Source organism: Lathamus discolor, chromosome 1, assembly GCF_037157495.1.
Source record: "Lathamus discolor isolate bLatDis1 chromosome 1, bLatDis1.hap1, whole genome shotgun sequence".
In the NCBI taxonomy this organism is placed as follows: domain Eukaryota; kingdom Metazoa; phylum Chordata; class Aves; order Psittaciformes; family Psittacidae; genus Lathamus; species Lathamus discolor.
In genome coordinates, this window is record NC_088884.1 from 136,210,847 (window position 1) to 136,238,024 (window position 27,178).

Here is a 27,178-nt window from a genome sequence, read left to right on the forward strand (position 1 = left end):
TGTGTCTCAAGTACAATGCTTTGCTAGACACAGTATTGGGATTTTAATCACCAAACATCGCCATATTTCTGAGTTCATTTTTATGGTGTGGCGTTTTGTGTGTGTGTATTTAAGGCACAGGGAAAGTCAGGAATCAGTGACACCTGTGCAGCAGGGGGTCCTTCAGAAAACTCATTTGGCAGACAGGACACATCCTCAGAGCCCTACAGCCCAGCCACTGATGTCTTTTCCCGCATGCAAGCTCCTTGAGTTTTTACCGCCAGGTTCAACTAGTTGGGGGAAACCTGTGTGACATATCCCCATTTTAAATCATGCCTCTTCTCCCCTCCACACTGAGCTGGCACAGTGCCTGAATGCTCCCCTCTGCCACAGGCATTTCATCACTGAACCACCGAGCACAGCAAGAGAGAAGCAGCACCTCTTGTGCCAGCCATCATAGCTGCTTTCAGGGCTCAGGGTGTTCTACATGTGCGTTTCCAAACAGGGTTTTCTTAGAGAGGGGTTTGAGAAAGGGCTTGGAGCCTGCCAAGCCCCTCACCTCGATCCCAAGCGGCGGCACCCACCGCCCCAGCACGGTTTACAAGCGGATGTGCCCCGCGGAGGGGGCAGGAGCAGGGCTGAGTCTCAAGCGGCCGGACGGAGGAAGTGGCGAGTCTGGCTCCGGAGGGGGAGGCAGGCAGGGCAGCGGGCAGGAGCGGCGGGGAGGGAGGCAGGCAGGCGGGCGGGTAGGGCAGGGCAGCGGGCAGGGCTGGCAGCGCTGCTGACGCGACGCTTGTGAGTAAGGCTGATGCTCGTCCACGTGTAAGGAGGTTTAAAAACTGGCCGGGAGCGAGACCATGCTCAGAGAAGCGGCTCGCAGGGAGGCAGTGACGGGGACACGCACCGCACAAACCATGGGACATCACCACCACCACCAGCAGCCGCCGGCAGCCCTCTCTCGGCGCAGCCTGAGGAAGACAGGGGACGGCGCACCGCTGCTCCTGCTCCTCCTCGCCACCTCGATGTCCGCTTGTAAAGGTGAGGAGCATCCCCCTCGCAACCGCTTCCTGCACTGCCAGCTCTGCAAATGGTTTTTTTGGGGTGACCCAGCAGCCTGCCGGCCTTGCGTGGAGCTGACAGCGAGCCGCCGCCTCCCGCGCTGGGGTCGGCTGCGGGGCTGGGCGGCAGGCCGGGACGCGCAGGAGGTGGCAGCGGCTCGGCACGGTTTCGGAGGGTGGCTCCTCACGTATCCCGCTAGGATTGCCCTGTCCCGGCAAAACTTCAGCACAGCAACTTGGGGAAGTGGCTTTTGTTAATAGCGATTTCATTTAAATATGACTAACTCTGGTTTAAAAGCTAAGAGAAACGAGATGTATCACAACTGTAGGAATATTTAGCATCCTCTGGAAGCCACCTAGTCCAGCTTGAAGCAATAATTATCGCATGAGGAATCCCTGATAGTGGGGTTAAGTGAGAAAGGACAGAGCTGCTGAGGCCTTTAGGCTGAGGTGCTTTAGCACTTGATTATCTTGATTTAATTTGAAATGTTGTCTTACATCTGAAAGCTGCTATTTTGTATCGGGGAGTGCTTGTGAAATGAGCACCACTAATGGGCTTTTTAGCAAAACATGCTCTCTTTTCTATTCTGTTTTCGCACTCCAGATAGATTAACTACTTACACCCTGTGAAGCAGCATTACAAAATAAATAGCCAGTGCAAAGAGTATTTGTTTTGTTTCTATTGTAAGTGTGTGAGTTGCTTTCATCAGGAGCTTTTGTTCAGATTTGCTTGTTTGGTTTTGTTTGTTCATTTCTTGTTTTTGGTTTTTTTTTTTCCCCTTTTTTTTAATATCAAGAATCAAAGAAATCTAAATAAAATACAGACTCACAGAGGGGTTTGGGTTGGAAGGGACCTTACAGCTCATCCCGTTCCAACTCCCCGCCATGGGCAGGGACACGTCACACTAGACCAGGTTGCTCAAAACATTCTGTTAAGAACAAATTCTGAAGATGTGAGGGAGGGGAAGGAAAAGGAGAGCAAGGTAAGGCAATGGCACACAATATTTCACCATTGATGTTATAGGAATGGTTGCCAAGAGCTTGTGTAGAGTAAGCAGTGGAGAGGAGAGAAGATGCAAGAAATGAATCCCAGGTTGAAAAGCCACTGAAACTGTGCATCTGGTGTTCTGCTGCCTTGGAAGAAGCTGAGTTTTTAGAAACTGGCAGAATTAAAGGATAAGAGAGCAAATGTGTCATGGACTGTGTCAGCTTTTTTAGGATTTCCTCCTCCAGGTTTCTTTTGAATGGGATTGCTTTCCTCAACAACACTAGTTCTTTTCTTTGGGTTTGGTTTTTGTTTTCTTCTCTTCCTATGGTTATTTTGTGTGTATTACAAAATAACTAAGTGTTAACTGTTTCCTTGCGTGTGCTGCTGTGTATGTGTGTAAATGAAGGATATCCTGTAGGGACTCTGCAGCACTGTTCTGGATGCGGTGATGGAGGGACATGTAGTCCTAAGAGTGAGCACAAAATAGATTGGACTGTACATGAAGCAAGAGATTTGTGAGTAAGTGAAGAAGGGCTAAGGAAACTTAGGAGCTGGTGGAATAATTGCATCTCCTCTGTCCAAAAGTTCATGCTCCAGGTAAAATAAAAGGAAACAACAAAAAAAAAACCAAGTGGTAATATTCAGGCTTTCTTGCCAGGTGCCCTAAGTTTTATAGGTTATTGGATTTCTTCTGCTCCCCCTGGAAAGCCTTGGGAAGCAGGCAATAGCAGCAGCAGTGCTCAGAGGCAGTCAGGTAAAGCTTTAAGGGGGAAGGTGTGTTAATTTGAAGTGTTGCCCGGTTCTGCTTTTTGCAACCAGGATGCCAGTCCCAGGCAATACTCCAATTTGAATACACTAATTTAAGAATGGAAAACAAAGGAAGAGAATTGTAACACCTTGGATTTATTTGTTTGCTTGTTTTTCCTTTAAACTAAAATAAACATCGAAAAAGCGGATTTTTCACTGGAAAGCCATTTTCTTGTTATGTGAACATCTCCAAGATTTCAAACATATCCCGCTTCTACACAGCATAAGATTAAGAGTCCCTCTAATTCTTCTCTGGGTAAAGCAAACATCCAGACTTATTAATCACATCCAGACTAATTAATCACCTTAAGTCTGTGTCAGTACCAAAATATGGTTTTGAAATCCACACCTTCATGCCTAGAACTAAATAATGTTGTAATTACTGTTATTAGTGGTCCATGTAAAACAAGTGGAGATGATAGGCATTCATACCCTGCTCACTCAGTCTGCCTTCACCTCTTTTTGTTTCATTTGGTTCAGTTCTTTGGAAAAAAAATGTGACCACAGTTCATTATAGACTGGGAGGTTATAAAATCCCTACTAATTTGAGGGCAGTGTATAAATTGGTTAGGGACGGCTCATGGGCAGCAACTTTGGGCAGGGAGATAAGTTAGATTACTTTGTAGGGTTTCCTACAGTGCTAGGACTGTACAGATAAAGCACCATCCCTCTCCAGCACCAGTCTCCCTCATAGGTGAGTTACAACATATCCCCTCACTGATACGCTTGTAGGATGTTTAGTGTAATCACGGTGAAGTGATGCTCATTTCTGTGTTTTATAGAATCATACATTGCTGTTAGAAATAGACTGCCAGATAGAATAACAATGTGGAAAGGTGAATATTCTGGGTGCTGAATTGGAAGTGACCCAGAGACAGTGACTTCCAGGTCTGCAGCCTGGGTGGCAGAGCTGGAGAAAGGAGCTGCCTCCCAAGCCAACTATGGCATCACTGCAGCATTAATCAATTGATCACACATTTAATCTTTTAAGGGACAGCTTTTCCACATCACATACACCAAACAGAGAAAACAAAGTCGGTTACGTATGAGCTGTCTATCACCTTCTCAAAACCATCATGTTTGTCGCAAGCATTATTCATATGCAAGTGTACATTACATAGCTCATGTTTAATTCTTTAAATATCTCATACAAGAAAGCAAGAGGTAGAATCCAGCTTCTCAACTTCCGGTGTGTGTGTTGAGGTGAGCTGAGTTCTCAGAACACCCAAGGTTGTAGGTGCTGGATTGTGTTTTCCTGAGCAGATCTTAGCATTCAAGAGCTGCCATGCAAATTTTCTTGCCTGCTGGTTATCACTGAGAATGGGCTAATGCTAGCCTGACCCTCGGTGAAACCTGAGTAACTTCCACACTGTTTACTGCTAAAAGATGTGAGAATCTGTATCTGCTGTGAATCTGTGAAGAAACCTCCTGCTGTGTACCTCATGTAGAGCAGACAGAAACTACTGGACAAACCCCACCGCGCAGCTCTCAGACTTCACATTTAGTAAGTGTGCGAGGTATCATACTGGTTTCAGAGTTTTTATTTAAATCAGTGACATGGGATACTTAGGCAAATGACCTTTGCTATACAGCACTGCTAAGCATGATTTGTGTTTCTAGGTGCACCAATGCCATCCCAAGCACTTGATGCAGATGAGGATTTGCAGCTGTGGAAAGAGGTAAGCATCGTCTGCTATAGGGGTACTCCCACTTTTTTCTGTGCCCATCCTTGCTATCTCACCTTCCAGTATTTCTCTTTCACGGAGTTCAGGTGCTGCTTCTTCCCAGCCCTGCTTCTCCTGTACATCTCCTGTCCTGACATCAGTGAAGAGGTGGAACGCCTTATTTCCCAGATTTTCTGAACAGTTGTTCCAGGAGGATTTTGAGACTGGGTGTTGAGATGTTATCCTGGCAAAAGACTGTCTTGGCTCAATGGAGAGCTACGTTTGGTAACAGCTGTCATTCAACTGTCAATGATCAGGCAGTCACCATCCCTGGAAGCAGCACAAGTGTCCCTTTCAGTGGTTTTGTAGTGTGTACATGGTACGCAGGAATTGTCAACTCATTCAGTCTTACCTCTTGCTGCTTCTGTTCTGCACACAGGGCTGGGACACTGTATTTTATCCTATCTTAGCCTCTCAGTTTACTAGATAAAGGATAATATACTGTGTCATTTAGCCCCCTTAGCATTTTGCTACAATTGCTGTCATGACTTCCATTCTCATCTTTGAAATGAACATTTGTTTTGACCCTAGAATGTGACATGTGTGTTAACATGGGCTCTTCCCTGCACTTTTGGAACTGATGGAGCATGCAGGGTATAACATGTAGAGAGGGTTTATCCTTCAGTTCACGTGTCCTGGTGTTGCTCTAACCTTCAAGTATTCTGTTGACATTTAATTTTGTAGCTCCTGGTAACACTGAAAAGCAAGTGACTCACCAGGGTTACAGATGCAGAGAGTAAATTTCTTCCTGTTGTGGCCGTTACAGGCGATACTTCCCTTACTGTCCCGAAGCTCCCCTTAGTTCATGCTGGAGGTATTGACTCAATAATGAACGCACTTCTTGACTGGCATTTGAAAGAGCCTTGGTGATATTTATCTTCTGGGAAAAACTGGTCTCTTAGGAAGTAAGATCCTGACAGCTAAAAGGTTTTTTTGTAAATAAGTTACATACATTCCAGATTAAAAATGCTGTCTTATACGTTTCTGCGTTTATTGCCAAGATTTACTAGTTGTAACACAGGATTTGTCCTGATGGTGACTGGAAACAAGGCAAAGTTCCTGCTGAGTTCAGTGAACGAAAATGTATGCATTAGATTCTAAATTCTGTGACAAATTATGTAATATAAGCAATATAAAATTAACAATTGTAGCAAGAATAATGAAGGACTGGAGAGGCTCTAAGGAAAGAGAATTAGATTCATATCTATATACCCTAAATTAACCTGATTACGGAAACATACCAGTTCACCAGAGTTTCTAGGAGTGAAAGTCAGTTATCCACTGTTTGTTACCTTACTAGTGGACCATCCCAGAGAAACCCTGCCTCTAAATGAACCTATTTTTTTACAGGAATGACTCTGAGTTTATAAATATGGGAACTTTGTAAATAAGTATTGTGTTCCTTTACCTGTCTGTCATACTGTTTTGTTTGTTATTTAACCAACCCCAAACAATTCACGTGCTCCTCAGGCCATGTTTCTGAAAGAAACATTTTAGGAGAGAAAATTACAAGGAAGCAACAAGGTTCATAAAAACAATTACATTTTTATATATTTTTTAAGGTATTAACAGAAATGGTGGCTTTTCCTCAGCCCTTGTTTTGTCCATGTAGGTTTTGCCTTGCATTGTGTTGAACATGAAGCAGTGTCTGGCTTGCCCTCCTGCAGAATTATGGTAGTTCTCTTAAGAGCCAACTCCAACTCCAAACCAAACAGATAATCCAATAAACCCCAAACAAATGAAAATCCCTAACCAAGAAGAAACAGCAATTTTTTAATGTAGGCTTCCAAACTTACTTCAGTTTATTCACTCATTCAGCTCATTTATCTCCTTTACTGCTGCTTTCTCCCTCCTCATTTTCTTATTCCAAAAGTAACAAAGCTGAACTGATATACCCAGAGACAAATACAGGATGAAAAGAGAACAGGGAGGATGTGTTACCAGCAAAAACTACTTGAAAGGGGAATTCTGTGAGCTATTAGCTTTCCCACTATCTCTGCTAATGCTTTCTTGCAGATTGCCTCTAGAGAAATGAATCATCTCTTGACTTGAACTACTCAGATATGCACTACATGTTTATTGTTTTTTTCATTTAATGTTCTGATTGCTAAAGAGTGCTGTTTATGGCTTTTTACCTATAACAAAGTCATACGATCCAGTGCAGTGCCTACTTTGTATTTAAAACCCCCACATTTTTTTATGCAGTCTGTGAACAAGATGATTGGCAAAGCGTTTTGGCATCTGGACTAATAGTATCAAATATTTAATGGAAAAAAATAGCACATAGCAATTGAGGTTGTTATTGATACAGTTTTAAGGTTACAAAATGAAAAGTTAAGCCTCTTTATTATTATTATTATTATTATTATTATTATTATTAAACTGTGCAACTTTAGTTGGAGTAGTGGAGACTTTTTTCCTCAGCATTGGTAATATTACTTCCATGAACTCAGATACTCTTTAGTCCAGTTCTTCTACTTTCTCAAGTAATAACTCCACTAAAAGTGATTCAATATTATGAGATCCTTCCATCCTGGAAAGAGACAACAGAAGGAGGATGTGATTGATTGTCTATACAAGGTTATGAACAGAAGGGAGAGGTTGGGTAGGAATTGCTTATTCACTACTCTTCCAAGGTGAGATCATGATAACACTGAATGAAGGTAACTTTGAAAAGACTGATCAAGACAAGCAAGTGGTTATTTCACACAATGTTTAGGAAATCCTGGCCACAGGGCATTGTAGATGCTGAAATCTCACAGTGGCTCAGAGAGAGACTGGTCACATTCACAGCACAGAAATTCACTGAGCTTTATTAAAAAGACCTAGTTTCAACTCAAAGTGCTTGCACTGCAGATTGCTAATGGCTGGATAGCATGTGGTTTACTCAGTCACTGGTCTTGACATTTGGCCATTTTTGGAGACAGGATGTAGAGCTAAAGGAACATTTGTTTTGATCCAGATGAAATAGGAATTGGGGCATTTTGGTTGGTTTGTACATTTATTTGATTTAGGTTTTCTGTCTAGGTGTGTCACATTCCGTTCTGTCTAAGCTCATCAGCAATGACTTCTTCCGCAGTGCTCTCTGAGTTTAGATCCCTTGAAATATATTGACTCTTTCTTACTAGTACTGTGATTTGGGAGCCACATCTTTTAAACACAATCTTGTAAGGCACTTCATTTGCCAGGGCAATCAGTGCAAACCTCAGATATTGCTGCTTGGTGACTCACAGAAATTGACTGGCATACATAAGATGTACTGGCACGTATAATCGTTCAAGAGATGTGTGCATCATACACCTGCAGTGATGCTGGAATCCAATTGGAAGACTTGTATTTTCGGACTGCACGTTTAATCATTTGCTTTAGTTTTGTAATTTTCTTTGCAGTTTTGTATAATGCAGAGGTACCACAGAAAGGACTTAAGTACATAGTCCATACCCCAAATGCTTAAAATCATAATTTAAAATACGGCTTAGTCCGAGAAGGTTAAAAATAACAGGGGCATGAGGTAGGTAAGATTAAAAAGAACACGTATGTGTTTGTTCAGATCAAGCAAGTGCACATTTTTTTATGTGGGTAAGGCCTTTTTTGCCCCTTGAATGCAAGATGTTTCATAAATGTACCTCATAAGGATTCCTTATGGTGGACAAGCTTGCCATGCCTTTAGCTGCACTGAACTGTTTCTGAAAATATACATATCTCATTTGTTTTTATTAATCTGACCTCTTAAAAAAGGACTGTGTGAACTTTTACAGATAAACGATGCATGCTCTGCCTACCTGTCCCCAGATTCCCAGCCTCAGGTAAGTCAGACAGAGGTTGCTTAATTATTCTGATAGTTTGTTACATGCAGTAGGATTGGAAGTGTGATACCTGAGTTCACGTTTTCTTTGCATTAGGTGTCCAGTACACTGGAAGAACTTTGTTTCTTGATCATGGGATTTCTCCAGAAACCACAGGTAATGCATACGAAAGTCTGCTTAGCATTTATGAAGCTTAATTCATACAACTAATTCTGAGGACCAAGTACCTGAAGTGTCACTCAGTGCTGGAAGTAATTCTACCAATTCTTACTCTGAAATGTTACGTATCCTAATCCAACAGATACTAAAGCTAGCAGGGAGGCTCCAGTGTTTGGAAAGTAATCTCCAGGTCACATACAAGGTTTTAGGTGTTTTTGTTGCTCTAGATTACAAAAATTATGAGCTCTCAATGCAGAAAGAAATGTACTTAGGAGAGTCTAGGGATATACAAATGAGCATCTGCTAAACCCATCTGCTGTTCTAGTAGAGAGTAATCAATGCTCTCTACAGAGTTTGAAAAGAGTAGTTACATTGATAAGCAAAGACATGTAATATATCTGCCAAGGAAGGATGATCTTTCAGCCCAGTACTGAAAAGTTTATAATGCAGTCAAAATTGTCCATTGCTTGCTTTCTGGATTTTTTTCTTCTTCTTTTTTTTCTTTTTTTTCCCAACAAATGAAAGCCTCTCTACTGATTCTTATTCTACAGGGCTTAGATGAAAAAGACAACACCAAAAGGGTAAGACTTCCATGTGTATTTCACAGTCATACTAACATTGTCAAGAAAATGATAACGCCCTTGACCTGTTCTGTAGTAAACCCCCACTTCTAATTTTTTTGAACAGTTCTTATTTCATTATTCTAAGACTCATGACTCAGGCAACTCAGACATCATGGTAAGTGGCATAGCACCTCCTGTGAGTACATGCGTATTGTACATAAAACCAGGGTAATGTTCCTTTTTGCAGTAGTCTCTCCAACTGTATATCAAGCTCAGAACTGGGAGTTTCATGTTTGAAGTATAAAGTGTGCTTTAATAACATGGGAGAAAATCATCAATACTGTACAGGTGTGAAAAACATCCATACATTCATGGAATCCCAACTGCGTCTTAATCTTGTAGCTTCAACATTTAAGAATAAGATCAAATGCTTTTTTCTGGTGCTGGAACATAACGTTTTCAGTGAAACAATACAGTTCTATGGAAGCTGAGAACATGACCATAAATATTAAGAAAACTCACAAAGCTTTTTCTTTTTTTTTTTTTACTAATTAAATGGTATGGGGTTTTGGCATGTCAAATACTATTTTGCCTGGTACGTATCTATAAGTCTCACTCAAACTTTGAATAGTATTTTAAATGAAAATTATGATTTTAAAGATAGCCTACTATTGTTGCTATAAAAATATTCTCATAAACCAACATGTGATCCATTCTTGCTTTTAAAGTGCAAACATAATCTGTTATTTCTGTGCCTCTATGTTTTTTCTGTGCACCATAGGATTTTGAGAAAGTTAAACGTTTTCATGTTTTTTCATTTCTTGACAATCAGTCTTATATGTTGATGTCCATTTTTGCCTTGTTCTTTATGTTTCTTCAGAAATATGTAGTGTATTTCCCAGAAACTGGTATTGTTGATACTGGGAACAGTGCTTTCTTGGTAGAGGCTCTGGAGGTTTTAATGCTAGTTCGGGCACAGTGAAATGAGCTGCTCCTGCTGCTGCACCTGCTTGAGAGGTTACTGCATCGCCCTTCGTCCCCATCCCGGATACCTTTGCCCATGCCTTCCCCCAGAGATATCTGCTTTCTCATTTCTGGTTTAGCTGTTTGGTTTTCTAGCCCAGTTCTCAGAGATACTAACTTGGGTGAGATCCACCATTCCTTGGCTTTATTAGCCTCTTTCCACTGATTGCAAGACAGAGCCCAAGTGGCCAGCTGGGATGCCCTTTAACTTCTCCAACTCATGTCAGACTTCACCTTTTGTAGATATTATGATGCCACATTGCCTACCTCAGGCAGACAACAAAAAATTTGCTCCAAGTAAGCAAGTTCATTTTAGCTATTAAGCACATTAACACTTTGTTAACTCTATTCCATGTCATTCTCTGTTGTATTTTCTAAGAAGTATTATATCAAAAATCATTATTTTTAAAGTTACATTTATAAGAGTTGAAGTTTTAAAATAATTAATAGAAAACAGGTTTTTCTGTTTTATTTCTCAATATGGACCTCTCCCCACAAGCCTGCATGGTTGTGTTCTTTCAGGGGGCACTTAGGCTGCACACCATGCCACTGTGCTTAACCAGGCTGTCTGCAAGGCTTGTAGAAAACAAGGAATTTCATGATTGGAGCTTGTCTTTTACGTAAAGTGACAAGTGACCAAATTTTACTTGAGAATAGATCCTGTCTGCACGTTGTTTTCTAGCAAAAAAGGCTCCATTTTTTTTTTTTTTTGTGCTGCGATCTAAGTTATTTTGAAGTAAAATGAACTTTTCAGTACATTGGAGATTGGAGCTGCTAAATTCCATTGCAGATAATTGTAGAATTGTTAGCAGGAGTTCTGTATGGAAACGTTCTCTGTACTCACAGAGGCTGATCAAACTCTGAATAATTGCAATTGTCTGGGCAAGAAGTCTGTAAGCAGTTCTGAACTTGTAATGAGTAAAGGTGAGGACACAGCTTTCCCCTCCATCATTCTGAGTCACATTCGTAATGTAAATATAAATGCTGGTACCTGTTTCTTGTCAAGTCAGAATGTTAAAAAGATAAGTTTCTCAATTAACATCTTCAGTCCTTTTTTTTTGGTGCATGTTTGGTCCATGAGCAAATACTGTGGAAAGAGACTTTTTTCACATCATAAGGTCTGAATTTCACTGTTGCTCGTGTGTCTGTGTTCATGTCCTCTCAGTCTTCTGTCCTGCATCCTTTACTGCAACTCGTTCCCCAGCTTAATGAGAGAAGACTGAAGAGATACAAACTAGACGTATGTAATCTTAAACTCTGTATACTTGCATTCTCACACTTTGTGGTTCATTACCTCTTCTAAAAATGTCCTTGTAGACCTTTCTGCTTGTAACTTTTTTATTTTCATTATTTAACATAATTCTGGTATATTTTCATTAGAAACATGAGGGTTTTCTATTCTTTAACTAGTGAAAAATAATCCTCCTGATATTTAACATTTTAAACCAAAAACTGCTGAAGTAGCATACCCTTAACATAGATGAGTGGCAGAACACAGAGCCTATGTGTCAAAATGGATCTGTTAGTCATTTTATAAAAAGACTTTTAAATTTTATATTTGCAAATTTTATATATGCAAATGTATTGCACTGAAGTTATATTTTCTAGGGGGTTCTTCCATACCTCCCCTTTCTCCCTTTCCCTTTGGAATTTAAATACTATCTACTCCTTAAATATATATTATTTGTGGTTTATAGCTCTAAGAATTGCCAACTAATTTATAGGCAATTTTACTGTTTAATTTAAAGTGCAGATTAAGACGCATTTTGTGGGCAAGTCAGTCCAAGACACTGAACTTCCAGAGGCCAGGCATTAAATTAGAGCTTTAAATAACCATACTTCTTCACAAATACATATGTTTCTATATACATATACATGCATGTACATTACAATTATTTTTAACATCCCTGGAAGATTAGAAGGCAGGTGTTACAATGAACACAGATTTTGTCTTCAGTTGTTTTCTAATGCTAACCTTCTAACATGAAATCAAACAAGAAAACTAGGTAAATTTCTATCTGTCTATAAGCAGAGAATGACATATTAGCATAAATCACAAGTCCATGTTATCAATTGTACTCTTGATTCCTTTTATGTCCTAGATCAATTTCCTTAACTTGCAAAAGCTGCCTATTTTTTGCTTGTTTGCTTTTATTTTTGTTCATACATTGAATAAGAGAAAGTAGAAAAATACTGAAATACACATGCCGTAAGACACTGCAATGGCAATGTACAAGACTCAACAGACAAATTTTTTATCCTTTTGAAATACAAAAAAACCCTATAATACTGAATGGATCTGAGATGGGTATTTCAGAGCCGGATAAGGCTAGAATGACATGGACAACATAAGTAAAAATCATACAGATGTTTTATGTACAGCAAAGAACCTGAGTATTGTGGTATACCTGGTGAACTGAAGTTAAAATTCAAAGCATGATCCTGACACACGTCTGGGAACAGTCTGGGATCTCATTCTTAGGAAGAGCCCAATTATTCCTGATATTTAAGCTTTGCATTGTTGTCCTTCTGTGAGGCTTGAAGACCGGCTCAATTTTGTCCATGGAGACTCCTCTCCCCTGAAGGCACTCTGGTTGTGTCTGGGTAATGAAACCTGGGAAGTCGAAGGCAAAGGCTGCTCACTTTTGCTAGTACATTCAAAAGCAATATGAACCAAGTCAAAACTGGAGGTGGAATCTGGCCCTCATTCATATGATCTCTACTACTTCTACATGACAACATGTTACTGACATGGAACAATACACATAAAGCATGCCTTAAGGGGCAAGACTGTATAATAGTACTGAAGAAATACTTTAAGTATGTACATAAATAACCTCTCTCTATGTATTCATTTACAAGAGCAGACATGATTTAAAATACTTTTTTTCCAGGAAGAACTTCATGGACCTGGAGGGTTTCAAAGCAGAGGATACTTTTTCTACAGGGTATGGTTTGTTCCACTTTTTTCTTTTAATTTTGTGCTAATCATTACAACCCAAAATGTACAAAACCCAACAAATTACAGTAAGAATTACTGTCACTGAGGGAATTCTGTTCAGTAAGAACATCCCACCACACAGGACCACCCAAGATCTGCTCAAGACATTTTCTTGGATTAAAATAAAGGCATAGCAGGCATTTTTTGTACATATCTTAATGTACGTGTATACACAATACCTTGCTATACCTTAATAAGTCATCGGTCATTATGTATATAATTCTCAGAGAAAGTTCAAGAAAATACCGCATATTGGACAATCCCTCTAAAGGTTTGTTCAATATGGTACATTTGCATGTGATATAAATACAATGCCATGCTTACACAATCAAAAGAGCTACTGGGCCCGCCTCTCCCTTTTTGCTTCTGTTTGGGTACTGGGCCCGCCTCTCCCTTTTTGCTTCTGTTTGGGCCAGTATGGTTAAAAGCTTGATACAAAATTATCAAGAGTATGAAACTACCTGTTCATCTTTTATGCCATAGGGGCCTTCTACTCCATTTTAGAAATATTAAGGTAAAAATGACAAAGCAGACTTAATAATAACTCTCTTGAATCTGGTTAATACTTGTTTTCTATTTAAATGAGAAAGTGGCTAATGGCTTTATTTAAAGATATGGCTATGAATGGACTTGGTGATCCTAAAGGTCTTTTCCAACCTAAACGATTCGATGATTCTAATGAAAACGGGGGAAGTTTGCATAGTTACATTTTTTCATGTATCGGGCTTGGACCTTTACAGGTCTTATGATAGGCCAAAGTTATAGGTAATATTGCCGTCGAGACATTCATGATGCCAGAGTAAAAAGCAAATCCTCATTAAGCTCAGAAAGGCATTTTTTAGCAGCTTTAATAGAAATCGTATCTAGTCCCTCAGTAGTGGAAAATTTTTCTGAGAATGACTGTGGTGAAAAGGGAGAAATTCTTTGCCTATGTTAATAAACACAGTCTAAAAATAAAATCATTGAGAGTGACATATATTTGTTTGTTAATTGTAACAAACACTTATAATGCAATAACAACAATCTGAAAGCACATTTTAAGAAAATGAAAAAAGAATGAGGGATAATGGTCTCTTAGAGTGCCTTCTTGTGGCTTTCTCCCGCTTATAAAATCATACAAGATGGTCGTAATTCATTCTTCAGTCTATACACAGAGAATTTTACTGTCTAATTCTCCTCCAGAGGAGGATACACATTAAACAATAACTGGTCTCAGGTTTATATTTAATGATGATCATGTTGACAAAACTGAGAAGTTTACCAGATTCTATACACACTAAGTTGTTTGGGGCTTTGTTACCGAATCCATTCAGTTTAACAGAGCACTTACTGAATATTTTTCTTTCAGCCACGCAATGGAAGGAGATCAGTGGATTTTCGCTAAGGAGGTATTTATTTAATATTCTTCATCATGATCTACATTTAAAGAAGTTTAGTTTTATACAAATAGGCCACAATATTTGTGTTGAGAAGCAGTCTCAGAGAGCCTTTGATTGTGTAGCCAACTTAGATTTCCACAGACAAACTTCTCCCAGATGTGTTAAATTAACATATCTTTGGATGAAGTGAATCAAAGCTGTAGGTACTCAGTTCCTATAACAGAGAACATGGGTGTTTCAGGCAGCAATAAATGGAAAATATCCCAGATTTGAAAACACTTAGAAAATTTGGCAATGATGATAAGTATATGCCAGGAAGAACTGATTTGACTGCCTACCAAATACATAATGAGAAGTAAACTGACACCCTGGGGGCAATCTTTCTTACACAGGAAAAATCACACTGAAACCAAGTCCAGACTTCAGAATTTAATTTAAAAGCATTCAACTATATCAAAAGCAGCGTGGCCAGCAGGTCGAAGGAGGTGATCGTGCCCCTCTACTCTGCTCTTGTGAGGCCTCACTTGGAGTATTGTGTACAGTTCTGGTGTTCTCAACATAAAAAGGACATGGAACTGTTGGAACAAGCCCAGAGGAGGGCCACGAGGATGATCAGGGGACTGGAGCACCTCCCGTATGAAGACGGGCTGAGAAAGTTGGGGCTGTTCAGCCTGGAGAAGAGAAGGCTGCGTGGAGACCTCATAGCAGCCTTCCAGTATCTGAAGGGGGCCTACAAGGATGCTGGGGAGGGACTCTTCATCAGGGACTGTAGTGACAGGACAAGGGGTAATGGGTTAAAACTTAAACAGGGGAAGTTTAGATTGGATATAAGGAGGAAGTTCTTTCCTGTGAGGGTGGTGAGGCACTGGAATCAGTTGCCCAGGGAGGTTGTGAGTGCTCCATCCCTGGCAGTGTTCAAGGCCAGGTTGGACAGAGCCTTGGGTGACATGGTTTAGTGTGAGGTGTCCCTGCCCATGACAGGGGGGTTGGAACTAGATGATCTTGAGGTCCTTTCCAACCCTAACTATTCTATGATTCTATGATTCGATTTGGAGAGATATTTAAAAAATATGCCAACATTATAATGTTTTGTTTCATAACACATTTTATAGCTCTATCATAATTTAGACATTGTGTTATACCAACAGCTAACGCTTTTTCTTATTTTTCAGGATTTTAGATTCCTGACCTAGAACTAATGCTGCAGGAATGCTGAGTACACAGACATCTTGTTTTCCTTATAAATATTATTTGTTAGTAATGTACAAAGTCACTAGAATGTAAATGTTCTTAAACCAGATTCTGTTCAGGATTCAAATGTGTCTTTATTTTCTTGATTATACTAAAAGCATATTAAAATTATTGCTTCCTAGTGTTGTGATGTTTGCAACTGTGTGTAATGTAACTGCATAATCAATCTGTGCATGCAACAGACATTGACTTTAACACCATTGTTACATACATTTATTTGCCCTTTTAAATAAAGGCACTCAGTTGTTTTAATGAGACTGTTTGCAATGTAGACTATCATATGTTTTGTATATATATATTGTGATTTGTGCAGTCTTTAAAATCACAGCTTATCTAGGCGAGCCAAAGAAAAGGTGTGGTTCGGTTTTCACGATGATGTTGGTGATAATTTCTATGTCCTTAACTAAAGGAAATTGAAAAAGTCACATGTTTTGAAGACCTATCATGACTTCAGTTCAACTGGAATACAATGGCATCAATTATTTTTTAGCTATTAAGTCGCAGATGCAGTATGGTTATTATTCAGAAGGTGACTTAACTGTGTTATTTACATTCCTCTAGAATCAGGATTCACTTGAAAACTCAACTGGTTTTGATATAGACTTAGAGAAACTGTACTCAAAAGCACAAGTTAGTTTCACAATCTTCCTAGCTGCTCTCTCTTGAGTTGATTTTCACACCAGGGTTATGTTGACATACAATGTTGGGGTTGCAATTATGTATTAAGTAGCTACTCCATTAGTGTAGAAGCCGATTGGGTTTTTTTAACATTGTGCTGGCTAGTCAGGGATTAAATTGACCTCAGCATTACTGCTTCTGCAAGCTTGGATGAGCAGCTGCACTTCAGAAGGTACCTGGGAAAATAGATGGCCTCAGAGGAGGAAACCAGCTTAAGAAGCCCTGTTTCTCCTCTTGCCTGCTTGTTTCCACTCTGCAGTTTGCTGTGCCTCCAGTTAAACTGCTGCTATTCTGTATGAACTGAGGATGTAGTTACATAGGAGCCCTACTCTAACTCACGTGTGGCCTGCCACAAAAAGCCTTACGCCACACAACTACCAGCCTCCACTCGTGCAGGCCATGGCTGAACGGCAAAGCAGGCAGCCTTCAGGATTTGATTATTTCTGCTTGTTTTGTGCTTTCATTTTTCTGAAATTGTTTTGGGCCAAACAGCTGGGGCCCACTGCTGCCTCAGGCCACCACCGTTAGAGCCGGTGAGGGGGGGTGGCCCTGCCCCAACGGCCGCTGCCATCCTGTCAGACCAGCGGCCTCCATGAGCTGAGGCAGTGGCCCGGGGGCAGCCATGCAGGTGGGCACAGAGAGTCACGCCGGGCCCAAGCTGTCAGGGTCTGGCAGCAGCCGAGACTGAGGGAGTTGGGAAGGGAACAGCAAGGCAATGGGGGAGGCTGCAGGTAGGTAGGGGAGAGAGGTGCCGGAGGCAACCACCTCAATGGAGGCAACTGGAGAGAAAAATGGATGGGCAGGGAGAAGGTGAGGAGCAAAGGCAGCTGCCAGGGCCTGTGCATAAATAGCGTGCAGTTCCTTCATCTTAGCTGTTTAACAGAAATTGCCACGAGGTTGGACTTGATGACCTTGAAGATCTTTTCCAACCTAGCTGATTCTATGAGTCTATGATTCTAATACCTTATTCTTAGTAGCAACACAACACTGATACAAAAAGCCTGCCTGTATAAAGCTGTATTTCTTTAAGTGTGTTTAAGCAAGTGGTGTATAGTTTTGTGTTTCTGAAATAAGTTTCCATACATCTTTTAGGCAATTTTTAGCTCGTGCTTTGGAGACTGGTTATTTTATCTATGCTTACATTTTTAGTTTTCTTTCTCTCTTATTTTCTTGCTGTTTTCTGTTCAGAAATAAAAAATGCTGAATGAAAATCCATGATAGAGAACTGTCCACGAAGGTATTGCAGCCTCTAAGTAATGGTTTCCTTTTGTAACATCCTTAATATGTGCCAACATGAAAAAGGGCTGGTTTTGATTTTAAAAAGGTGCACAAGATTGATTTAGTTTTGTTTCATCATATTAAAACAGGACCCAAATGAAGATACCGAATGGAATGACATACTGAGACAATTTGGAATTCTTCCTCCAAAAGAAAACCCGAAAGATGAAATTGAAGAAATGGTTTTACGCTTGCAGAAAGAAGCAGAAGGCACGTAAAATTAAAAACACATGCCATTAGTATAACAAAATTCGAAAAGCAGAGGTATTTTCAATAATGCTGCTAGGAACTTAAACACTGTACAACAACTGTACCATTTTAACGTTTTTCACTTGGTGATTTTAAAAAGGATTCTGAATTAAACATACAATGCAGATATAACAGTTACTGACAAACATGGCATGTAACGTATGAATGATTTTCATAATGTCATAAAATAACCAATCAGTAGAAGCAAGATTCACATTCTGAACATGCGGGTGTAATCTACTCCCGTATTTCTGTTTTTTCCTGTATAGCTGTATTTAAATCAATTTCTTTTCCTCTCTCTTACCCAGAGTTAGGCCAAAGTTGACTAACTTCTGAAATTAGTACATCTGTTTCTTTCCATTAGCTCCACACCTATGTAATACTTTTCATACATTTAAAATGTTTGCAGACAGTTTGGGGAACAAAAGGTGACTAATTTTTTGTTTGTTGTTTCTAGTGAAGCCATATGAAAGAATGAATCTTAAAGAATTAGAGGAAGCTGAAGATGATTTTGATGAGGCTGATAGGGAAGCTATTGAAAAGTACAGGTATAGTAAGATACTTCTCTCCGGACTAAGAGTGCACGTGTCACTGGCATGCATGTACATGCTCTTGAAAAATAAAATCTTTGAAACAGTCATGTCTGCTCACTGACATATCTGCCTTTCTTTGCCAGCAGAAAGACAGCAGTCACATTGCTATCCAATTTCTTCCTGATTACCTGTGGCAAAGAGAAGCAGTTACACCATATTTTACTTTGTTATTTTGTTAGAACAAAATTGTTTAGCGTGAAAGATGGATATTCAAAAGAAAACAAACAGAAGGGGCCACAGGGGAAACTGCTGTTTTACATCCTCAGTTCAGCTGAAGATATATTGTAGTACTGTATGTTTGAAGTGTTGTATACTCAATATTTACCTAAGTTAGCATTGTTGCTAGATTATAATAACATTGCATATATATTTTTTAACCTTTTTTGGAAAAGGCATTTCTATGGTGGCTTTCAGTTAGTAAAATTAATAGCTGGGTTTAGTTCAGCTAATCTCAGTAAGGCATTTTTTTCCACCTTGCAAGTATTTTTGTAGATGAAGACTGCCATCTACTGGGTTTACATTCCAACATTTGTGAATTATTTTAAAATTGTAAATAGTTCTTCCTCAAACTAGTATCATATTCATAATAATAAAAAAAATAGCACCTGGATTATTTTTATTGCCTTGTCTCACATGATAAATCCTTGTGCAATATGTTTATTACTCAGATTTTCCAAATCTGATACTGATGAACTAAAAAAATGTATTTTAAAGGTCTCTTATTGAACAAGGATTAGCATAGAAGCCTTCCTATCTCTGAAGTTATATTCAAAGACCTTAAGCTAAAGGGTTACTCAAAGCATTTTTAAAGTACTTGAGAGAAATGCAGTAGATATTACTTTAAAATGCATTTTAAATGTTCCAAAGATGCTTATTGTTGTTATTATTACTTTTTAATTAGGCAGCAACGCTTGCAAGAATGGAAGTGTCTTCAGAGGAGGCAGAAGTATGGGGAGCTAAGAGAAATTTGTGGAGAGCAGTATGTAAAGGAAGTGACAAATGCTCCAGAAGATGTTTGGGTTATAATTCATCTTTATCGGTCAAGGTAATTCCATTCTTGTTTAAGATGTTAATACTTCGATATAGAGAACTGAACTGATAATTAAAATACCAAGAAAAATGAAATACAGTAGACTAATGAAATAGCAGTTGTTTGGAGATGATGGAATCATAGAGCATGGGACCTCCTTGACTTATCAACTGACTTTGTGAGAGTTAATTACTTCAATTATAAGAAAGATTTCTCTTGCTGTGTATGCTTATCACTATGCACTGCACCTCACTCAGATTCCTGAATTTCACTGAGAAAGCAGGGAAGTGGTAAATGCTCCATCCCTGGCAGTGTCCAAGACCAGATTACACAGAGCCTTGGGTGACATGGTCTAGTGTAAGGAAGGCATCATTGCCTAGATAATCTTAAGGTCCTTTCCAACTCGAACCATTCTATGATTCTAAAGTAGTGTCCACTGTGTGTGTTAAAAGAAGTCTGTATTAAAGGAAGTTAATTTGCAGGTTTTTTTCTCAGAAGGAGTGCTCTAGATGATTATTCCACCTTATTTCTCCTTTTACTGGAACTAATCAAAAGCCCAATCGGATAATTCTCAGTTATAAACCCGAGCAAAGCTAGGGAATTCATTTGTTTATCATTCCCCAATAAATTCTCTAATGGTAAGAGAAGTTGTGACGGGATCCAGCAGAAATGTCAGAGGGTTTCCATGATCAGTTCAGGATATGTTAGCAACTCCATTAGATGTTTTTGAAAAGCACTGAGAATTGGCATGGAATATTGAATGCATTGCTTAGATTCAGACTGGCTCCTTTTTTCCTTCTTTTTAAGTCTGTTGGGGAGAATCTTCTTTGATTCTTCTCAGTTGTCAGGAATTGAGTATTATTTCCATGAGGAATAGGTCAATCAAGTGAGAGTGAAATTGTTCGAAATACAGTAATGTAAATTTACAGAACCGAAGGAAGAAAATAGCAGCTTTTCTTGCTTTTTAGCTGGTTTTGTTTACTGGAGACCCAATCCTCCGCTTTACCCTTGCATAAATACGAGTCTATGACAAAACTCATCATTGCTTAGGAATGAATATGAGATCTCCGAAGTCTCCAGTGGCCGGTAACAAAACTGCTTCACCTGACTTTGGCCACGAGAGGGTACTGCGGGAACTCGTCAAAGATCCATAGTGTAAAGCAGCCTCCCTTAACTTCAGCCACTTGCAGCAAAGATCCTAACTTCTAATAGAAAAGTTAACGGGCTGGAGAGGAGCAAAAAAACCCAACATTGTTTGTAACTGTGGAGCTGTTTTTTTTTTTTTGTTTGCTTGTTTGAGGGTTTTTTGTTTGTTTTGTTTGTGTTGTTTTGCAGTTTTTTAACTGAGGCTTATATAGTGGTTGCACTGTAAACAATAGCTATGAAAGTAATGAACAGGTCTATGGTGGTAATATGACTACATAAAGGTTTCCCTGATGTTACTTAGATTTTACTAAAAGAATGAAGAAGCAATTAAATGCTAAACTGAAACCCAATTCTAAGAAATTAAATTTACAGATTAGAAAATAAAAATTAAAAAAAAATCTCATTTAAACTCTACCATAAATGGACAAAATGAGCTTTAAAAATCGTAGTGGAGAACAAAATTGAGGCAGAATGCTCAACTGTCTGGTAGCTTTACTAACCTATTTTATAGACTGTTACTATTACATATTTTTATTTGGACAGGTCTTTAAATCACAATGATCTTAAAAGCTAAATAAAATTTGTGGTGCTATCCTTGTAACAATTTACAGTAGAAGCAGACTATAGGAAAAGGTACATTTATTCTTCAAAAGCTTTATTTTTAATAACTTTATTTTACAGATTATTTACACCAGCAGTGTCATTGTGATTTCTTACTCTTTTCTAGCATCCCAATGTGTTTACTGGTTAACAAACACCTCAGCCTACTGGCCAGAAAGTTTCCAGAAGTCAAGTTTCTCAAGGCTGCTGTGAACAGCTGCATTCAGAATTACCATGACAGCTGTTTACCCACACTACTTGTATATAAAACTGGTGAAATTAAAAGCAGGTTCATTGGAGTAACTCAATGTGGAGGAATATATCTGAAAGTAGAAGGTATGAAAACTATTTTTAAATTATTCACACTATAGAATATTTTATGTTCTTTGTAATCATTAGATCTACAGATCACTGCTTAAAGGTGGAAAACATTATTTTTGTTTTAAAAAAAATCTGTGAAAATCAAAGAACTCATGTAATTCTGATAAGTGATTAAAATATTGGATAAGAACTGATAAAGTTGCAATTTCATGGTTAGATATTTTACTGGGATAAAGTTGGGTTGTTGCAAGGATGGCTGTTTTTTTATGTTGTTAAGATGGTCTTTAATAAATGTCCTTTTCTCTTAAGTGAGAATTTACTGCAGTTATCAGAATAAATTGTTATTTTTACAGAGCTCGAATGGAAACTAGCTGAAGTTGGAGCAATAGAAACTGACTTAGAAGAAAATCCAAAAAAGGGCATTGTGAATATGATGACACTTCCGGTGCAAAATATTCCTGCTTGTGAAGCCACCAATACAAAAAGCAGTGATGTGATGAAACCACATATTACATGAGAAAATTTTAATGCAGATCATCTGCTCTGACCTAAATTAGCTCAAATACTGGGTTTGCTCCTTTGGTAAGCCTGAAAAAAAAAAAAAAAGGAAGAAAAGAGCTTTTGTTTCTTTTTTTTTTTTTTGCTTGTTTGCTTAATTTGTGGAAGAAAACTGATGTAAATTAAATCCGTACTTTGATGGATTAGATCCATATAGATGGTTGTCACTTACCCCGAGTCTCAATTCTCCATTTCATACAAACTCTGCTTAAACAGAATGGGAAAGGGAGAGAATTAGCTGATGGGCTGTAATCCATGCTTTTCTTCCTCCTTTTATCCAGCATGGGTACATGGTACTTCTTTAATTCTCAGTGAAATGAGTGTAGCACAACCCGGCTCTGCTAAGTACCTTCTTGGTTCTCTTCACTGGTAAGATGATCCACAGACAATGTATACAGCAATACAAAATCAAGATTTGGCCCTGAATCCACTAACAGTTCTGTTTATTTTACAGGTGTTCAAGAATTTTCTCCAGGGTCAAGGATAATCTTCCCAGTCCACTATGTTAGAATACTGACAGTTGCATCAGTTGATCCTTCCTAACAAAAAGTGTATCATTAAGAAAATAGTTTACAGTTACAAGCTGTAGATAAGCAAAACTACATGAGTGACATGAAGAAACCACGCTCCTGATTCAGATTTTGAGTAATCAAACTGTATATAGTATTAATGTTATTTTTCCTGTGACTCATCATAAAAAACCCCAATCTCCCATGTGCTAATGAATCACAGAATTGTTAAGAGTTGGAAAGCACCTCAAAGATCATTTAGTTCCAACCCCCCTGCCATGGGCAGGGGCACCTTCCACTAGACAAGGTTGTTCAAAGCCCTGTCCAACCTGGCCTTGAACCTTTTATTTTGTAGAGTCAAAGACATAACTAGACAACGCATTTCAGAGATAATGGCTAAACTGCTGTTATCTGCCACTTCAAAACTAGAAAGCTATCTAGTAGTTTTAAATGTAAATAGGTCACCAGTAACTTCAGATATGTTTCCACAGTCACTTCAGGCAAACATCATTGTTGGCTGCAATAAAAGGAGTACTACCACGCGCTTCCTCTTAGTGGTGAACCTCCCTCCTGCTACTGTGGTTGCTGTGAAGTACACGAGTGTAACGCACAACTGCACAGGTCCCTTTCAACCCAAACTGTTTTATGATTCTATGTTTCTCGTTCTTGGTCAGTTACGCCATTTGCAGGAAAAGGGTCTAGGACTGAATATTAGTCAGTCTTGCTTTGCAAGGGTTATGTAGATTGTGAAAGGCTTTCAAGTCTGTCTTTGTTAAATCCACAGAGTTTAGTATCCTGGAGTGATGTGAAATTCAGTTTCAAGACGAGCTTCCTCAAACAGATTCTCTTTTGAATTTGCCAGTGAGGATCAAGAAGGAACTTTCCGAACAGGTGATTGTTCTATGGCTCTGAATATTTTTACCATGCACAAGAAGGCAATCACAGTTCTGCAGGAAACATGGCTACAGTTAATTGGAGCATGCTGAAAACATCCGCATTTCTGGCCCAGCCCAGTCCCATCATTCAGTAATTCACAAAAGATTTGCTGCTCATTATTTGGCAATGTCTGAAAATTATGTTGGCTTTCATGTAAACTTTGTGAGTGAAACAAAAGTATCACTGCATACCAGAACAAACTCATATGGACGATAAGAGCCATAAAAAGCGTATCTGGGTGGAGAATCGTTCCATAAAACCACCACACCATTTCTAAGCTTTCTGCCCTGTTCCCTCACAAGCCTTTAAAACTCTTTCAAAAGAGAAGCAGCATTTTAAAAATGACCTTGGTTAGACCATAACTTCAGCAGTAAAAGAAATGTGTGTCATCTCCAAAGCTGTATTGCCTGATTCGATCTTGTCGATCCCAAAATGTAAGACGTGCAAGCCACAGAGTAATTTGCTGCTTCAGCACTGCAGTGGGTACGTGTTACGCTCCCATGCAGGCAAGGTGTGAAGAAAGACAGTACAGTCTCTACTTTCTCTGAAGCATTACTAATGGTTACTAAAGATCGTGTGGCAAATTTGATACATTGAACTTGATGCTGGTTCTAGCCTCCTGATTTCTTGGCCATATTCTAGTTGTGGTAATTAGGCATTTTTGTTGAAAATATTCTTACATTTTCTCCTGGGTTTTCAGTTTCTTCTGTATCCTATTACCTTTTCCACATTTCATCATAAGAGCATTATCCTTCGAACAAGTAATGGAATCATTCTGTTTACAACACATTTGCAGAAACTGAAAGCTAGAAACAGAGTATTATGAATCAGTAGGTAACAAAAATAAGCGGTTTTATTAATACTCTTTAAAGGTCTTCAAGGCGGAAAACTGAGCTCATAGCTAGCTCTCTAGCAACATTACTGCTGAAGAAGTTCCTGGCCCTGCAACACTTTGCATGACTTTGGTCACAAGGTGAATCAAACAGGGAAACTGATCTACCTGGAAAATGATCCAGAAAGAAAAATCCATGAGATTTTGCAGTCAAGTTCCTTACTTCATTCCAGACACAAACACTAATTATGTTTTTGTAGATACACAACTGTAATTACGGTTTTAGGTATACTGCTGTTTAGATCAAATGAAAAATTAACATCCTTGTAACTAGCAGAGAAAGAAAACTGTGAATATTTACATACTCTTACTGCTGAGCAATGTCTTATTTTATAGAAAAGCGTGCAGCTTTGTCTTGCTGCACGCAGACCAGTTTTATGCTAACACAATCACTGCATGCTTAAGCATATTGCAGTCATGCAGTATGGCTGAAATCCATTACATCAAGACTGTGCAGTACCCATTAGGCATCCCTCTGATTAACTATGATACCTGATGCTGTTTATACTTATTAGCTGGTCGGTCTCACAACTTTCTCCACAAAGTCAAGCATATAACCACATCCTGCAGTTTTCGTTTTACCAACATATAAACAAATATACAAAATTTTATTAGCAGAGATAGTCCTGCAAACTAGCACTACAGCCATGCCCTCCAGTGCTGAAATGACACATTTTCTGAAGAAATTTACACCTCATCACTGTGTAGGCTGCCTAACAAAAATACTTCAGCCTCATACAGGCAACTCCAATTGTCAGGTCCACAATTACTCTTTTACCTTCCAGCCACACAAAACCACCCCCCAAACGGTAAGGATTAGCAAATGAGAACAATGGGTTTAAACCGCTGCTTTTCAGTCAGAAAGAATAGTTTTTGGTGTGAGCCTTCCATCAGGCTTCCATTTGGTACTGCAGGAATCTCCCCAACCTCAATGGCCATTAGTTCTGTACGATAGAAATTGTATAAACCGTGCAATATTAAGACATTATTTTAAAAGGTACCAGATTTTATTGGTGCTGAGATATAAAACTCAGCTAGGACCATTTATTTTTAACGTCAGGTAAGGCTGCTTTATAAACTGGTACTAAAAGCATTGCACACAGGCAAAAGGACTGAGACTGTCAAATCTGCTCTCTGCCACCCCGTTGCATTTTACCGGCGCATGCACCCCGAGAAAAGAGATCACCGACCACAGCCACCATGGGGTGCTTGTCCCCTAAAGAACCTGTGCTGGCACGTCTGTTCCCAGAGACCATCCGGGTTTCCCCCTGGGAATCACCATACGGCCGGGCACTGTGTCACACGCTCGGGCACTGCCGGAACGGCAGCCTTCGCCAGGTGTACTGTTTCTGTAGGCAAGCGCCTCCGTTCGGAAGATCCACTGCCGAGAGCTCGGCTCCGGGCTGCGCGCCCGCCTGCAAAACCAGCCCCGGAGCAACCCGCCTGGCAGCGACAGCAGCCGCTGCGACATCGCTGGCGGCCTCCCACGGCGCCAATGTCTGGAGGCGGCCGGGCCATCTTCACTCCCCGGCTTCCCACTCGCAGCCCGGCCAGCGCCGGCTCGGCAAGCCCTGATGCTCCGAGCCGGAGACGTGGTACTGCCAGGTATCTCCGAATCGGGCTTCCCCAGCGCCGACGCGCCGGGACACGACCCCGCGGTTGTACCACCGCCCGCGGCCCATGACCGACGGCGGCCATTTCCTCCCCTCACAGAACAGGGTGAAGTAAGGTGAGGCGAGGTCAGGCAGGCGCAGCGCGTAGTGCGCCTGCGCACCTCGCGCTGCCCGGCCACCCGCGGGCTTGGGTCGCGCACGCGTGGAGAGGCGCGCAAAGCGGGGGATCGCCTCCTGCCGTCCTGCGCGTGCGCGGCTCGTCCCCGTGCGCGCGAGGCCGGGGTGCCGCGGGGTGCAGTGTGCCCCGGCGCACGCGCGGTGGCGCGAGGCGCCGCTGGTGCTCGGCGGTGGGCTCGGGCCGCGCAGGCGCGGTGCGCGAGGGGACTCCCGGGCCCGGCTGCTGGCGCTGCCGCTGGAGGAGGCTCTGCGCCGGCGGCGGGCTCGGGGCTGCGCGCACAGAGCGGCGGGCGCCGGGAGAGGTCGGGCGGGCAGCGGCCGCGCGGGGCAGGGTGAGGAGCGCGCTGCGGGGCGGGGAGGGGCGGCTGGCTCCGCGCGGGCCCGGCTGCTGTGGGAGGGATGGCGGGGGACGCCACGGAGCGGGGCCGGTGAAGTTTGACAGCGCCGGCGGGTCCCCCGCTGCCGCTGCGGCGGTGGCTGCGTGCGGGGAGGGCAGCGGCCGCCCTTGGGCAGGGCGCGGCGGGGGCGGCCGCCGCCGGGGGCTGGGGACGCTCGCGGGGCACTCGCTAGGCCCGGTGACCCACTTTGCTCCTGTCACAACTCCCGGGCACGTTTGGAGCTCTGCCCGCCTGGCCCAGCGCCCGTCCGGGCCGCTCCCGGCCCCGCCGCCCTGGCTGCGCGCAGGCAGGGCAGCCGCGGGACTCGCCGGCATCCCCCGTCGCCTTGTCCGCGCTGTGCCGTGTCGAGCCGCCGCCAGCCCCTCGGCCGTGGGGCGGGCAGCGCCGCGGGCGCTGCCTCCCCACCGCCGCTCTCCTCCGTTTAGCGGCTCGTCCCGCGGGTGCCGGGGGGACCCCCACGCT

General features: G+C 41.1%; 3 protein-coding genes across 8 annotated transcripts in view; all 3 read left to right on the forward strand.

The window, feature by feature from the left end:
• The first annotated feature begins 893 nt into the window (after positions 1-893).
• Positions 894-15,692, forward strand: NMU (neuromedin U). Its single transcript, XM_065665269.1, has 10 exons — positions 894-1,017; positions 4,453-4,511; positions 8,315-8,362; positions 8,459-8,518; positions 9,073-9,102; positions 9,209-9,259; positions 11,273-11,347; positions 13,002-13,055; positions 14,457-14,496; positions 15,660-15,692. Exons 1-9 carry the CDS (start codon positions 894-896, stop codon positions 14,490-14,492), a joined length of 537 nt encoding a protein of 178 aa, XP_065521341.1. The 3' UTR covers positions 14,493-14,496; positions 15,660-15,692.
• Positions 15,693-17,038: 1,346 nt separating this feature from the next.
• Positions 17,039-22,150, forward strand: PDCL2 (phosducin like 2). The gene is made up of 6 exons (XM_065664519.1): positions 17,039-17,044; positions 17,784-17,904; positions 18,401-18,491; positions 19,438-19,581; positions 21,440-21,648; positions 21,987-22,150. Exons 1-6 carry the CDS (start codon positions 17,039-17,041, stop codon positions 22,148-22,150), a joined length of 735 nt encoding a protein of 244 aa, XP_065520591.1.
• A 3,838-nt stretch (positions 22,151-25,988) lies between these two features.
• The window catches only part of CLOCK (clock circadian regulator), a 62,756-nt gene continuing 61,566 nt past the window's right edge, over positions 25,989-27,178 (forward strand). For 4 of the 6 annotated variants that reach the window (XM_065697056.1, XM_065697116.1, XM_065697065.1 and 1 more), the window contains exon 1: positions 26,534-26,650. The gene's annotated coding sequence lies outside the window, so the exon portion shown is untranslated. Of the gene's footprint in view, positions 26,134-26,533; positions 26,651-27,178 lie in introns of those variants that run through there. The other 2 variants (XM_065697082.1, XM_065697088.1) reach the window with 2 other exon arrangements.